Source organism: Solanum lycopersicum, chromosome 3, assembly GCF_036512215.1.
Source record: "Solanum lycopersicum chromosome 3, SLM_r2.1".
NCBI lineage: Eukaryota > Viridiplantae > Streptophyta > Magnoliopsida > Solanales > Solanaceae > Solanum > Solanum lycopersicum.
This window is the reverse complement of record NC_090802.1, coordinates 66,506,887-66,523,815: the sequence shown is the minus strand read 5'-3', so window position 1 is coordinate 66,523,815 and position 16,929 is coordinate 66,506,887. Positions and strand designations below refer to the sequence as shown.

The 16,929-nt window shown below is 32.0% G+C and overlaps 1 protein-coding gene across 1 annotated transcript; it reads right to left on the bottom strand.

Annotated features, from left to right (window-relative positions):
* Positions 1-3,237: 3,237 nt before the first annotated feature.
* LOC101266805 (protein ROOT HAIR DEFECTIVE 3) lies at positions 3,238-13,668 on the bottom strand. The gene is made up of 23 exons (XM_004235551.5): positions 13,276-13,668; positions 12,405-12,554; positions 12,011-12,077; positions 11,830-11,932; positions 11,136-11,206; positions 10,971-11,034; positions 10,833-10,898; positions 10,682-10,729; positions 10,538-10,600; positions 10,394-10,450; positions 10,054-10,212; positions 9,906-9,974; positions 9,708-9,799; positions 7,885-7,963; positions 7,401-7,566; positions 6,629-6,753; positions 5,748-6,010; positions 5,561-5,657; positions 5,301-5,462; positions 4,781-4,885; positions 4,283-4,377; positions 4,082-4,178; positions 3,238-3,843 (listed from the first exon to the last, which is right to left on the bottom strand). Exons 1-23 carry the CDS (start codon positions 13,277-13,279, stop codon positions 3,598-3,600), a joined length of 2,448 nt encoding a protein of 815 aa, XP_004235599.2. The 5' UTR covers positions 13,280-13,668; the 3' UTR covers positions 3,238-3,597.
* Between the last annotated feature and the right edge of the window lie 3,261 nt (positions 13,669-16,929).

The following is a 16,929-nucleotide window of genomic DNA, read 5'->3' as shown; positions in this document are numbered from 1 at the left end:
GAACAATTTCCAACTTCCAGAAAAAAAAAAAGGAGGAATATATAAAATTACATGACCACACTATTTGTCAGTCACTAATCATTGAGTCTATATATATATATATATATGTCATATGTGTGTGATTTAACCAACAGAGAGGTATCTGTTATATTTACATATATATAACTATATAATATAATATACAAAAAAATATATATAATTTGTCTTTGCATATATATAATATATACTAATAAATAATATAGTTAGCTCGATTATTTTTCCTTATTTAGGTGTGTCCCTTTTTCACCGACCACTTAATGGTTTATATAATTATAGATATTATAAGATCTTAGTTAGGTAGAGGAATTTATATATATATAAAATACAGGAATATATATATATGTATACTTGCCCATATTATTATTATTATTATTATTATTGTTATTATTACCAAACATATTTAATACATACATTAAACAAAAGCTGGAAGCAAATCTTTAATAGAGGTAGAGGTGCTACATTATTTCACTTACATTTTTTAATAATCTTTTTCGTTTAAAAAAATATGATATAATTTGATTTAGTACGAAATATAAGAAAAAGAGAAAAAAATAATATTATAATCTTAAATTAAATTATGTCAAATATATTAAAATGCTCTTTAAATTTTAAAATATTAAATATGTTACATAAAAAATTAAAATTTAAATATCGTAAAAAAGAAGAAAAAAAATTGTTCCTTTTAAACTGATTAAAAAGAAAAGTTCACCTTTTTTTTTGCTAGCTAGCTCATGATCTAGCTACCTTCTTAATAAAATAAATAAATCTAGCTATACCATCTTATAAAATAAATAAATGAGCTATCTTTCATTGTTGTTATTATTATTATTATTGTTGTTGTTATTATTATTATTATTATTGTTATTATTATTATTATTTATCCATCCATCCAGCTGGAAATTATTGTTCCTCTTTTACATTTTCCCTCTTTTTTTCAGTAGTTGATTAATTAAAGGAAACTTAAATTTTTAATTTGCGGTAATAAGTAATAAATGAAATTCAACAGCTATGATAATTTATATTTTTTAATGTGTATTACTACTTATGCATTTGTTTTGTATCGTGCTATTTTACTATCCTTGTGCTTATAATTCCATCATAAATATTTTACTTTCGAGTTAAGGGGTAAATGAAAAATAATATCCCTAACTCATATAGGTAAAAATAAATTTTGTATACATCATAATTTTTTCAGACTCTACTTATAAAATTATATTACGTGTATATTGTGCCCACAGATTTTAGTGGGATTCTTCAAGTTCACAAGTTCATGCTCAGTACAGATCGAACTAATTACATGTAATTTGTTTTTTTAATTTACTTGACTTCCTAACTAATTAAAATATTTGTTATTTAATTTCTTGATGGGCACGATAACAAATGAAGGATTTTTTCGGTAATAGTATAATTATTGTTATGTTATATTTAGTGGTAATAATAAATGAGTATTAAAAGTCTGCATTTTATAAATGTCGCTAAGGGCTATAGTGACTCTAAATGCATCATCATGAACTCAATAGTCGATAAATCTTTTTGCGGTAATATTTATCTCTAGCGACTCTAAATGCATCATGAACTCAATAGTCAATAAATCTTTTTGCGGTAATATTTATCTCCATCATAAATTAGAAGTCTCGAATTGAGCCTTGAATATGAAAAAAATCATATTTGAAGTTCATTTCACAATGCGCGAGTACAAGTTAGTCAAACTTAATGCAGATATTACATCGGATGAGAAATTTTTTTTAAAAAAAAAAAAGTTTCTTTCCTTTATCTAATATTGTGAATATATAGATTCCAACTTCCAAGTATTCAATCACATAACATAGTTAGACGCTAGAGAAATAGACCTTTGAAAATAACTTTACATAATTTTGTCACAAATATTATAAGTGCACCCAGCTGGACCTGATATATTTGTCACATTTCTCTGAGAAAATAACAAAAATGGTGTTCATTTGGTTGAGGGTTGATTCAAATAGCCTCTCTTTAAAGATGCATTAAATTATTATGGTTTTTTAATTATTATTTTCTAAAGTTAAACACTTTTAGTCTGTCAGAACAGTGAAAAAAACTATTTGACCATAAACTCCAAAACAACTTCTATGTCAAATAATTAAATTTAACCAATATTTTAAGATGCAATTTATACTATCTGTTTATAACTTTTTTAATATAAATTTTAATTATTTTTAAAAAAAATTAGTCAAATTGACTCGCAAAACAAATGTAACAGCCATTGAGAGAGTACAGTATATAGTATAGTTCTTGTAAATGGCTTCTTTTGAAAAATTCAATTTACTCATTCAATTATAGGTTTCTCAAAAAAAATAAACATTATAGGTCTCTCACATGGCTCAGTAATAGCATAATAATAACTCAGCTATTACACAACTAATAATTGACAAAATTGGAAAGAAAAATACTAACCACTAATATATAGCTAGATAAATAATGTATATTACAGCCTAGCAATTCAATAATGGGTGGTCCATACACTCTTCTTACTCTAAAAATAGTAATACAATCTTTCATTTTTGTAGTAACTATGGGCCCGTTTGGATGGGCTTAATAAAAGCAGCTTTAAAAAAGTAATTTTAAAAGTGCTGAAACTTATTTTTAAAATAAGCAGTTATGTGTTTGGATAAAAGTGCTGAAGTTGTTATGTCAAACGTGAAAAGGAAAAAATAGAAGAAAGAGATGTTAGGGTTATATGGGTAATTTGGAGATTGTATAAGAATATTAAGGAAAAAAACATAAAAATGTGATCAACTTAAAACAGCTTATAAGCTAAAAAAAAAAAAGCATCTCTACCCCAGCTTTTAACTTTTGGCTTAAAATAATTTTTTTTTAACTTAAAATAAGCTATTTTGAGTATTGCCAAACAGTTAAATAAGTCAAAAATCAGTTTTTAAGTCAGTTTGACCAGCTTTTAAGCTGAGCCAAACAGGCTCTATATCTCACCTGTTTTTTATGGCTTGCTAGTTTCTGATACATCATTATAGAAACTACTAAAAGTATGAGGATTACCATAGGCTAATTCAAAAACATAATCCACAAAAATTCATATAACAAAAACTGAAATGTAGAAACCTAGATAATGAGAATTCATATAACCGACCAAATTCGTAACGTGTTACGATGTAGCTTCACTCTACATCAAAAAAGAAATAACATTTCAAGGATTCACTAATAATGTTGACAAAAATCCCATCTCATTAGAAATATAGTTTCTGATATCTTTCATCAGCTTATCCATAAAATACAGACATTATATTAGGCTTCTCACAAGAAAATTTTGATGGCAAACAAGGAGAATGATAACAAACAACACAGAAAAGAATGGCCCTCTTAGTTCACCAACAAAATAAAAATCAACTGTAAAAAGGACAAGAGAGAAATAGAACACAGCCTATTCAGTGTACAAAAATCAATGCCTTCAATGTCTGATTCTTTCATATGCTTTGTCTCTAAAAGTGCTAGCCGCAACATACCACGTCTGGATGAGCATTAAAACTTTGCTGTCGCAGAATAAGAGTGGGTGTTATAAACAATAGCTTACTGTGCTTTGTCATGTAAGGAGGAGCTAGAGTATTCTGTTCCATTTTCTGAAGTTACGTCGGATGTACCACTGGTTGATACATCACCGTGATCGTTTGTGCTACCGCGGAAGCTCTTTGATGAAAGAGCGGGGTTAGCCTGAGGTTGACCATTTGCCACACCTTGTCCTTCCTCTGCTAGTCGTTTAAGAAGATTCATGATTGTAGGAAGGAACTTTGTGGATAAAGAGAGAAGTCCAGGAAGCTGCCAAAAAGCATATATAGAAAGATCACATCCCCAAGAAGACCATTATTTCTAAAGTTTCCACATATGTTAATGAAGCAATTATAGAGGATAAATAAGATAAACCAGAGTGGTTGTTTGAATTGCTTTTCCTTTTTATAAAGACTTTTGGTTGAATTAATTTTTTCAATAGATATTTGGTTGAATTGCTTCTAGTTTGCAAACATTAAAATTCTGAGAAAGAAGATTCGGCACTTACAACTCCATTGCGGAATTCGCCTGAGATATCCATTTGCACCCAAAGAGCTTTAAATAGCAGATAGGCGACGAATATAAACCCTAAATATAAAGGATTTCTGGAGAGGAAAAAAAGAAGAAGCAAAACCCACATGAGCTAGAGATAAATCATGTTATACTGTAAATATAGGGGGCATCATGAACTACAAGTCAGAAAGAATACCTTAAAAGTGTCATGAATTCATTGAATCCCAAAATCACCATGGCAGCAATTGCCCATGGAGGTGGTAACCAATTATTGTTTCTCTTGCTAGCTTCCTGAAAGATGAATAAGAGAAAATCAGAAGTTATCAAGAACAAAGTGCAAAACTTCAAATAAAGATTATTGATGCCAGAACATAACCTACAGGTGTATAGGTACTCTCCAACTTTTTAGAACTACAAAATTAGAATCCATACACCTAGCATGAAAGACAATCAACCTCCTAGTACCAAAAGGTTCATCCCACTCTTTGATTAAAACAAGTCGGGTGTTCAAATTTCAATGGACATGATAACTTCATCTGCTTTTAATACCATTTTTTAGTGAATATAGCCAGCATTTACAATACCTTCCTACCCTAGTTGAAACTTCTCGAGCTTCAACCGACAATCAAACAACATATTAGAATGCACTGTCAGAAAAGCAGAAAGAGATACAGAGTAGAATCTAATATCTTGCCTGAGCAGCAATGGCTTGTGAAACAACATATTCAGTCTCCGTCTTGAATTGCCTCCACAAAGACTTGCACTGGACAGGTGTAATCAAAGTTTTTGATGGAGGGACCTGCAATATAAATTAACCACAAAATGAAAACTTTGATGGACTGAACTATACCATGCAAAGATTACTTAATCATACAAAAAAAAGAGTCTAGTCCCTAAAGACCAAAAAAGTTCTTGGGGACCTTTGTAGTCATTTCAGGTCGAAAAAACAAAAAATCATTAAGCTGAAGCAAATAACGCCTCAGACTATGCTGTGGAGATCAGCGTGTACGTTAAGGACTTGATTGTATTATATTCAATGAAAAGTTTCACATAATTTAGTTGATCATCACCAGCAAGATCCCCAAACAAAATATTTACACTCTGAACTGTGTAATGCTGATTGGCCTATTGATGGAAAGAATCTTATCTTTCCCCTTTTCTTCAGTCAATTTTTTTGCTTGTTCCAAGACAAACGACACAAGTAAGCCAATTACCTCATCCCAAGTGCTAGATGCTAGAGGATCAACTGATGTAATGCTCTTTGAGGAGGAAGCCCCTGCTTTTCCATCTACAAGAGCAACTATAAGTACTTTGTCTATACTGTCACTCTCATCTTCCAAGCGAACTGCAGCCATAACTGACAGGAGCTTCAGAGACTGGGAGAAAATTGAGAAAGTCAGTACAATCTTAGATGTAATAATTGACAAGTGAAATCACACACCAAAAAATGGAAACTTGTGTCAGTCAATCATACAGCTGATCGTGCAGTTTTAGTGATTGCGCGAATATCTTCCTTGCCAGTCCAAATTCGTGGCATAGAATCTTGATCATGGCTGAACAATGTTGAAAACCTGCCAAATAGTTTTCAGCTCATCATCATATTCTTTGAATAATAAATAGTGTGTCAGAGCTGTAGAACAAAGATCAAATGATGTCCATACCTGTCCTTCATGCGACTCAAGACCCTTCCAGCTTCTTCCTTTGCCTTTGCTTCAACTACTCCTCGTGCATAATCTTTCAACCGCAAAACCATGTTATCCCTACTTTCTTCATCCATTTCAAAACCAGAAAGTGCAGCAGCAAAACCAGAGACTGCTGTATCAGTCTCACGCTGAAGCAATTTTCTTATTGCCGGCCATGTATCATCGCCAGCTCCATCTAAAAGAGCCTCAACTGGTCCAGCCAATGCCTCGTTCAGTTTTGTCTAACAAAGAATTTCTCTTCAGTTCCAGGATAAACTAACAATTAAACTTACAATCAAACGGTCCTCCCATTTGTTTGCTATCATCTAGGATCCATTAACAACAACAAATAGTTATAAATATTATGCATCTGGGACCACCTGATTGAGCTATCAGAGGCAACCAAGTGATGGCATGTTCCTTTAATCAGGGAAATGATCTTAAACATCCTAAGTATGCCAACACCCATTTTTTTACCTCAAAATCCCAGAACAGAACACTACAAGAAAATGAAGTGAGTTCCACAAAGTCAGATTAATATAGTAAACTTTGGCCCTAGCTCAACCTCGAAAATTACATGAGAAGGTGAGGTAATAGGGAGATGACATCCATGCACTGGTCTGATGTGGGACCCTTACCACCTCAACCAAAACACACTCTAACATATGGGTTTATTGTTGGATAACAAAACAACAGAGAAAGATTGGTGTGGCTTTCCTATCATGTTAAGAAAATGGACCTTGGGGATTGTTCAATCTCAAAAACTAGCTCCAGAAACGAGAACCCTCCAAAAATGTAAGGAGACAGTAGCTAAAAATTGAGACTTAATAGTAAACTATAAAGGTTGTCACATTTCGTACCTCATACAGGGTTGTCACTTCAGCCAGCTTGGCACTGCGAACTTCAGCAATATGAGCATCTACATCACGCCTCAGCTTATCCTTCACTCTTGATGAGTCCCATTTTGCTTGGTCAATAATAGCATCTAAAAAATAATGCATCAGCTGTCAGATTTCAAAAGGCAAGCTGCTGACTCTGTGCTCAACATTTTATTTCCCGCACAAAATATTACCTATTTTGTGTGTTTCATTAACTACAGGGTCGGCAAGATCTTTAGAAGAGAAATATTAATGAACACTAGTTTCCTACAAATACTGAAAATCGGCAAGTGATACAATCTCTTAGCAAAAATTATTTTCTGGCTTGATATTTCCAACCAGAAAAGTTGTTATTTCTCCAAGAGAGGGGAAGAAGAATATATCAATAGTCATAGCAGCTCAAATCCCATGCACCCAAAAAGGCATAGAAGTGGGTACTAGCAACAAAAAACAACAGAAATCTACCCTGCAAACCCAAGTGAACATTTCAAGAAACAATCTATCAGTAATAAGCAACAACTTCAACTATAATTGACATTTAAGAGAAGCTTAATCAGATCTACAAGTCTACTCCCAGAGTATCAACAGTTTTTATGACTACGGGCCTACGCTCCCTACATTGAGATAGGGTATCAACTCCTTGATCGTTTTTAATGAGGGGATTAATCATGAATGATAATGTCCTCATCAACAGAAACAGATATAAATCAAGTCGGGTAAACCAGTAACAGCAATGGCAGATTTCATCCTATACCTGAGCATTCTTCATCAAAATGGGACATAAAAGACTCAGCACATTCACGAGCAGCCAGAGCAAACCCTTTACCCCCCTTCAATGACTTCTCAAACGCTTCTTTAAATCTTTCAAAAGCATCAGATCGGATGTGTCCCAGCATAGATTGGTAGGCTGGTTGGACGAGCTACAAAAGACAGGATACAATCAGAAGAGGGCTGCAATTAAAAAAAGGCCCTTCATTTTGAGGAAAACGAGTAAAATATTGTCTTTAGAAAATGCATTTGCATCATTAGTTGAAAAGTACCATTAAGTTTAGAAATTTTAGCATGTGCATTCATTTGGTTTACTCTAAGAAGCCAAAGAGTTCTCATCAGGACACAAAAACCAGAAAACTGGGTTGGTCAATTTAGAATGGCTAATGCAGGGAATATACCCAAAGGATTGTGTGTATGTAGTAAAACAGGTCTAGGAGAGACCGAGAGAGTAGAGCATAGCCCGGTACCTGAAGCAATTTCTCTTCCAAATGCTTTCGCTTTGAGGATCTAACCCCTTCATCAAAGAAGGTAGCCTCGACATCATACCTATGAAGAAAAAGATCTTATTATCCATGTGTGATCTTATAATGTATATATGCATAAATGAAAAATATTAATCACAAACCAAGGGAAAAAAATGGTAAGAAAAATTACAATGAAAAGAATATTCTCCATTTCAATTTATATGATTCTTTCTATTTCAGGACATCAGAAAAATCCCTGCTATAATTATACATATAACCACATATTTCAAGCTCTAAAAGATCAAATTCATTCAACTGATCAAAGTCACATACTTTGATCAAACTAACTCTCACTTACTACTATTGTATTTGCTTCAAACTCATATTCAGGCCATACTGTCACAAAATGAGTGATATGAGATTGAAGCCCAACAAATCCACAGGATAATCGTCACAAAAAGGCAGATGTTAGACATATGTGCAGTAATACAAGAACAGAAAAAATTAGAAATGGATCACATCCGGCAAAATGTGCCATTTTGTAGATATGAGTATGACGGTTGAAGTGCTTAGATAGAAAGATGTAGATAAGTTTCAAATGTAAAAAGCGCTTATATTCTCATGGAATCAAGGAGATTCAAAAAAAAAAAAGCAGAGTACTTATAGAATAGATTCCAACTAGTTGTGGTAAAGGCTCAGTAGTTGTTATATCTTTGATATAGAAAAAATGAGGAAGAACGCACAAAATGAAAAAAAAAAAAGGGGGAACTGGACAGCGGAATGGCAGGCGCCCTGCAGTATTACCCATCCACTATTATTACTCTAAGAGTAGAATGGACAAAAGACGGTAGAGGAGAGAAATATAATCCTGCAAAAAGAGGGTGGGGTGGGTGAGTAAAGTTGGGGTAGAGGGAGAAGAAAAAGAAAGTTTTACCGGAACTCGGGGACAAACAATGAGCCTGCTCTTCTATCCTTCCCCACTTAAACACTATAGTGAGTTGCTTGGTGCAAAGCTCGAACATCTGACCAAAGGCACAAACCCCTCAACCTTTGGCAATTGACTAACTCTAAAAAGAAAGATAGTGCACCAGAGGTAATTCTCCAATAACTGAAAGGACAAGAAGATGGATGGAAGGAGGAACTCAGAGAGAAGGGTTTGCTTCCTTCATTGTACCCTTTCTTTTATCAGTTCGTAAAAAACCTTTTTTAACATACCTAGTAACACCTCACCACTATTTATCGGGAAAAATACTTCATTTTAGCACAATATGGCAAACATACTGTACAAAGTGCTCATCTAAATCTCTTTGATTTCCTATATTGATGCTAAACCAAAATAAGGTCCGCCAGAACCTCAACCATAGTTCTAGCATATCATTAGTTCTTGTGTATATCAACCTAAACACTGCTCCAGCAGCATTTCCTTCCCAACACCTTAAGTCATTAAACAGCTAGAGAAGGGAGGAGCATCTGATAAGAACAAATTTTCAAGGATTCTAGTAGAGAACTAGATACGGACAAAATTCAGAGAAACCAGTTGGTCTTATCCTTTGTCCACAACGCTCTTTGATGCTACTCTTCTAGCTGTTTGTCATACCATAAGCTTTATCAAATGTGATGAAACTGCAGTGATCAATTAATTCGTATATTCTCCTTGCTCTAATCACAAGAATGCTTAGATGTGTCCTTCTGGAAGGCAAGAAATATCACATTAAGAACATCCGCTCCAGATGAACTTCACATGTGACGATACTAGCTTTCCAACATCTTTGTGTGTGTTACTAGAAGCACAACCATGTTATACCACACGAAAGTTGTGTCCTTACTCTGATAGACAAGCGTCCAAAATTGAGCTGACCTTCCTTCCAAAGCCTCGTACAGAATGAGAATTAACTGCCTCTTCTAATTGAGACCATTCCTACAACAAGGTCAATCAATTTAGAATTAACAATGGTCTTCAAATTAGTAAATAAAACAGAACAAGATATAACTTCTCAAATAAACCTCTAAACAACTCTGTATACCTCATTTTCAGTGAAAGAAACATATTTTTCATTGGCAATCTCTTCACACCGCACCGTAGCTACCATAACCTGTAATAGATCAAAATTAAGTATGTCATTAATATAACTAACTGACAATTTCAATAACAGTAAATTTTTAGGTTATAACCTTATGGGCAGGCAGGTCAAGGTCCTTGTTCTCCTTTATAACCTTCCATATCTGTTGTGAACTAAATGAAAAGCCTGATGCAGGAACAACAGCCCGCCTATCTCCAGCAAGCCCACCAGGTGCAATAGAATGAAAGAATCGTTGTCTGAGACTAGCCACCTTAAAAAAGAAGCATGAAGGAACACAAATATGTAAATCAGAGTCAACTAAACAAAAAGAGTTAAGTCTTCTGATCTGATCATTGGCTACAACATATCCAAGACAACCATATGTGATAAAAATAGATGTAAACTACTAAGGAACATATATGTTTAACGAATGCTCCCAAAAAAACACATACCTGCTCTTTGAATTGTTCTTCCTTCTCTTCAAAACTAGAAAGAGCCACGACCTCGACCTGGAGATTCAATTCACCAAATCTGTGAGCATAGATATAAACAGACAAGGAGATTGTAACAGCAGATGAAATCTTACTGTGACTCACATTAAAAAACTCACTTAACGGTGTATCCTTGTGAGCTTGCGGCTTTGGGACAGAATCCCATATCTATACAGCAATAAAATCAATAATGTTAAGTTTAGAAGGGATAAAAAAACAACAAAACAAAAAAACACATGAATATGGTACCTTCTGAATGTCTTCCCTTAGAACAGGTTCCAAGTTTTCGAGGGGAGTCTACAAATGAAAGTGAAATAATAACCTGCTTAAATACACTTGTTTCACAGGACAGGTAGATACTATAAATAGCAGAAAAGCACTTCTGAGAGAAGGCACCTACCCTTGTTTTGTCACGAATAACAAACATCAATGTCGTTTTACGTGGACTAAATAACCTCATCATAACCTGGTCAAAAAATAGTAAGTTGTAAAACATCCGGAAGGAATGTTCATATAAAGATACAGCTATGTACTTTACCTGGAAGACAGTCTTCAAAAGAGGCTTATTTGCAGCTTGCTCACGACCAATATCATGACACCACCTGAATTGTTAAAACTTTTGAGTGACACATACATATTTTCCTATAATTTCAATTTATTAGAAGTTCATGTACTGCATATTTCACATAATAGAGGAACTTACATGTTGATGAGCACTATATCAGAAACAGCAAGGGCGAATAGAGCGCTCTGCTTCTCAAATGCAGTGTCATCCTACAAAAAAATAGCAAATCCTGAATGAGAAAAAATAAGCTCAATTGCTAGTTATCCCACGTCATGAGCAAGTTTATGCAAGGATCATCTCAAATTTCGGTTAGCTCCAAATTAATCACAGAACAATTAACAGTTCCCATTATGTCGAGCAAGGAAATCCATAGACATCTTTGGACACAGCGCAACTACATTAACATGCAGAATACTGAGATAAAAGATCTCATAGACCGGGAAGCTACTGAAACTGTTCAAAAGTTATTCAGTGAATTCATCATAGGATTACAATTTACAAAGAGGAAGCTACAGTGATTTTGAAATTTATTTTTATAGAGCAAGAAGTAGCAATGTGAACTAAATCGATGATCTATACTTTAATTTTTCAACAACTAAAACACAGTTGTCTTCATGATGATATCTGATATCTGCACCCTTATTAAAGGTGTAAGGCATTTGGGGAAAATGCTTCAAGGATAATATGCATCTGGTCACACGAAAATAAATGATGGCGTTGGCCTTATCAGGTGTTGTGTGTCATGAGCATGTAACTTGTTTTGAATTTATCTATTTATATAAGCCCAACCAATGGAAAATAAATCATCATCTAAAAAGTACTTTCAACACACCTCTCCTCGTTCTCTACCGTCTGTGCCTTCTAAATCCATGACAAGGGTGCAAGGCTCAATCCCAGCACATCGAGCCATCCAAATACCTTTTGTAGTTTGCGACCTAGAAAACACTTAATTCGATCAGCTGACCCCTACAATTAAACAGCAGGCATCTAGCAAATAAAACAATTACACATACCTTCCCTTGTATGCATCCATCTCTCTAAAGTTAGTATGAAAAAGATGATTTAACAGAGTACTTTTCCCTGCATTACCACGGTTAAATTTAGTCACTATTGGGAAACCATATAATAGCATTGGTTCCAAAAGGAACATTAGGATGATTAGTGCAGTCAAGCAGTCAGGATAAATAAGGAATCCTGGCAAAAAGGAGAGGATAAGACTTGAGGCACTCAAAGACATGGACATAAAGATCTGATTCAGCTCCAGTGTTGGTCAACATGAAGCATTCACATACGAGGACTTAAAGATATGATAAAGACCTACTATTCGTCAAGCTTCATCAATCTAATTTGAAGTCATTGTAATCAAAAGTGGTAATTATTTGAGGTTTTTTGAGAGATAATCCATACCGCTACTTTGTGGGCCCATAATAGACACTACGGCATATGAAAGACCACATTCTGCTAGTTTAACTTCCTTCATGAAGTTCTCGACTCCAGCAACATTGAACATTCCATCCCCATCAATGAGGTGAGTTGAACAACACTCATCCTTGTTATCTGAAAGCATTAGACTATTAGTTTACAAAAACCCAGCTTCTGTACATGAACAGAACAACCTTCAATAAAGCATCATACTACTTCATAACAAGATGGAAAATGGAGAAGCTTCAGTTGATTCAGAAAAGCTGAAAGTTCCATGGTTAGGCAATCAAGTGGTTAAGTAAAATCTACTCTTATTTATCAGTTCCAACCAACCTTCCCTGTTGAGGGCACCCTACATTTTCTCACAACAGACAAAAAGTATGTTCAACGTTCACAGTGTGCAGTAGATTCCAACCCCCAAAAAAAACACTTCCAAGAATCAAATCCTTCCTAAACTACTTTATCTATGGGAACCAAACTATTCCAACTTGAAAACATGCATGAGCTGCAAAACCCCAATTACATCTACGAAATCAAAGGTGACTCCATCTCTAAATCAAACTACAAGAAGAGCATAGTTAACCAAATTGAATCAACAAGAACCCATAAATCAAGATCAAGATTTACAGAACTCAAACACCCAATAAGCAAAAACCAATCTTCCCAAGCAAAAGAAGTAAACTTTCTAATAAACCCAAGAAAAGAGGACTAAACCATGAACCCCCATTAATTCATAACATCCATTTATACAAAATCAGTAAACGAATCGCTAAATTTTAGGGGTTTTGAAGAAGGGGGATTGATATAAACCTTCAAGAATCAATAATGGATCCGAAGAGAAGAAAGTAAAACATACCCATCTGAGAAGTAGAAATCTCGATCAAAAGGTCACAATCAAAGATCGCAAAGACTTGAAACTTGTAAAGCAGTAGACAATTTGCGATCTCAGATGGAGGGGGTAGCAAGCAGCAGCCCCTTTTTGTCTTAAAAAGTGTGCTTAGACTACCCGATGATCAAAGGACACAGGTGAAATATAAAGGAAAAACAAAAAGAACAAAACAAGAATTTTGCACTAACACTTTGGTAAACCTTTTTTCCAATTTTTTCACAGAGAAGTGAAGAAATCAAATGGTGATTTTTTAGGTTGAAAATTCAAATAGACAAGAAACATGAGTGGGTTTAGTAACACATAATTAAAGGGATAAAGAATTTAAATGGCATTTCGATAAATTTTATTCGGATTAGATTCAATTTGAAAATAATTTTTGTATCTATTTATAGTTTAACATAATCAAAAAAATATTTAAAGATATAAAGACAAGTTTTATTTAAATTAGAGTTCTTGAAAAATAACTTATCTACACTACACCTATTTAATGGAGAAGAAATGAGAAATTTTAATGCTAAAATTAATAAAAGTTAAACTTTAAATAATTATCATAATATTTTCTCTTATAATATTAATATTATACATAGGTAATGATGAAAATGTTAAGACAATACAGATATAAATTTAATTTTGATATGATTACATATTAATATGACTGTTGAAATTGAGTAAAATATTTGATAAGTAACAGTAAAAAATTATTTTATTATGTCAACAAAAAATCATAATTAAATATTTTACTTTTATTTGTAACTAATTGTCTAAACTTAATATTTTATACGTTTACGTGTTGATAAAATAATTTATCTATCTTTTTTCAAAGTTTGATTTCTTTCTAAAAAAAATTATTTCTATTCCTCGTTGACTTTTTAAAAAATGTTATTGCAAATATAGTGCAATGTTTTCTTTATTACTCCAAAATTATAGCCACATACAAGTTCATTGTTTTATTTTTCTTATGAAAAATAATTTGGTTTTTTTTAATGTCAATCATGAGGCTTGAATTTGTTCATCATTTAACTTATTGGGAAAGCTGAAAAGGTAATGAAATGAAATTATGAAATGGTAAAAACTTTTACTGTCCCCTACTAATTACCGTGTCATGCTTCATCAACCCCACCAACCATTACAATAATAACTAATTCTACGGTTATTCATCGTATTAAAAATAATTATTTAATAACATTTATTTAAATTTAAATTTTTTTGTAATTATCTAACAAATTTTTAAGATATTAAACTTAATAAAATCAAAAAATAATATGATAATATTTATTTATTAAAAAGTTAATCACATCAATAATGAATTACTATTATTGAAATTTACTGCTAAAATTGGGCAGAGTGAGTGTATGTAATGTTAATTTCATTTTATTTTGCCATCATTTTTATTTGAATTCATGTAATATTATTCACAATTTTTTATAAATTGGTTATACAATAATAATAATTATAAAAAGAATAAAGGAAATTAGCATGACGAAGTCTAATAAAATGACCGACATGCGGTCCACCAACCGTCCATTTAAGTTTTTTATTTAAAAAAAAAAGGTGAGACACCGTCCAGCGGCGCGTGTGGCCCGTAATTCCCTTAATTCTTCTTTGTAAAGTTATAAAAATAGAATTATATTTCCTAAATGACTTGTTAATCTGTACTTCAAATGGTCCCAAAAATATTAACTCAATTAGTTATTCTTCAAATTAACAAATGATTCAAGCGATTTAAATAATTATTTTTTATTTTATATTCGAAATTTATATTAGAGCTTTAACTAAATTTAAATCGCGTTTTATCGAATTCATTTGGAGATAACGCTTTCAAAATGATTTTTTCATATCTAATACTTGAATTCAAAACCTTTAATTATGGGTGAGATATTCCTACCAGTGCACTGTAATCTATGTCGATGACCTAAACAATTAAATAATATGGATTGAAGTTGTACAATTTGACGTTTTTTGTTTCATTAAATTATATCAAAACAAATTAATTACATTAAAAGATATCTTAATCAAATCTTCGAGAAAATCAATTAGCAACTTATTATTCTAATAAAACATGAATCTTTATATTATTAACTAAAAAACTCAATTATTAAGAGCAATTAGTCGAGCTGCATTAATAAAGCGAGATATGATCATCTCCTTTTATTATTACTTTCAATTGTAATTGATGATTATAGCATGCTATTGATTCCTTAGTCCGTTTGATATTATCATAAATAATGTGGATTATAAAATTCTAATTATTTATAATTCTTACTTTTTACTTGCTTGTTAATGGAATGGTTTTTCATTGTCTCATCGAGACTAATAAAATTACAAAGCATGACAATTTTCACAAAGTAAAATTTATCAATATGTTCATATCGTTGAAGAATATATTATTTTATTTAACTTTTGTTATTTTTTATTTATAGTAAAATTTAAATAAGTATACAAATTTATATTAATTTGTGGGCCCTACTTTAGTGACACTTTAGTGGTAAAAAAGAGGTTTTGAATATGTTTTCCACCCAAGAGTTATGGGTTTTCATTGTCAATTTTTTGAGAACCCTCGAATTCATAATTTCGTCTCTAATTATAGCTTTTTAACAAGTAGGTCTAAAATGACCCCTTAACTATAATTTTATTGGATTTGGTCTTTAATTTCTTTAAAAACTTATTAGTTTTAGTTCATAGGCTATAAATTTAGTGGTTTTATTCCTTTAAGAAATTTAAAATTTATTCATCTCTTGATTATACACTTATCAATTTTATTCCTTTAACTATTTAAAAATGTATAGTCTTTGTCTGTTTTTTTAACACAAATAACTTAAATTTATATTAACAGACTTTTTGTGAAACAAAATCTCTAATCAATTTTTAAGTTATTTTTCTATTCTTGTTCTTCAAATTATTAATAAAATCTCTAATCAATTTTTAAGTTATTTTTCTATTCTCGTTCTTTAAATTATTCTTATAAAAAGAACAATAAGCTTAATGATTCAAAGTAAAATTAACGAGGAAGAAGATACAAGTCCTATTTTATTTAATGGATGATAAAATGAAGCATATAGTCATTGCTAATGACATGAATATAGTGTTTTCCTTTCTTCGGTGGCTAACAGTTCACGACCAATGCATTTTAAAAAATTTTTTACATACAAAAGACAAATAATTAATTTGATCTTATTGCTCATTTTTCTAAACGTAAAATAAATGAATAAAATAATAAAACTAATCTTTTTTTAAAAAAAAAAAACAAGTTGTAAATCTATCATTTCTATAAATTTCAACTTCTGAAAAATAAACAAATTTCTTTTGATAAGGTTTATAATCTCTTTCTTTTTATGATGAAATTTAGCATATTCAAGTCACTACTAGCAATAGTATGCTTCATTTGTATCACCGGTTGACTAAATTATAACTTATATTTTATTTCCTAGTAAACTTTATTTTGAATCTTTGAGGTTAAGTTTTTTGCATTAGGGTAATTTGAAGCAGGGAGAGAGAAGCAACTGAAAAAATGACTAAAAAATTTATTTTTTCGAGACACGAATTTCGTAATATAAGTTCAAAGTCATTTATATAAAATTGATAGTGACCAAAGCTAATAAATTCTTAAATAATTAAAAGATT

Excerpts from the sequence above, each read along its gene's own strand:
- LOC101266805 (XM_004235551.5), bottom strand. Across the intron at positions 11,207-11,829 it reads ACGGTAGAGAACGAGGAGAG|GATGACACTGCATTTGAGAA; the intron begins GTGTGTTGAAAG and ends ATTTTTTTGTAG. Across the intron at positions 7,964-9,707 it reads TTGGACGCTTGTCTATCAGA|GTATGATGTCGAGGCTACCT; the intron begins GTAAGGACACAA and ends TTTTCTTCATAG.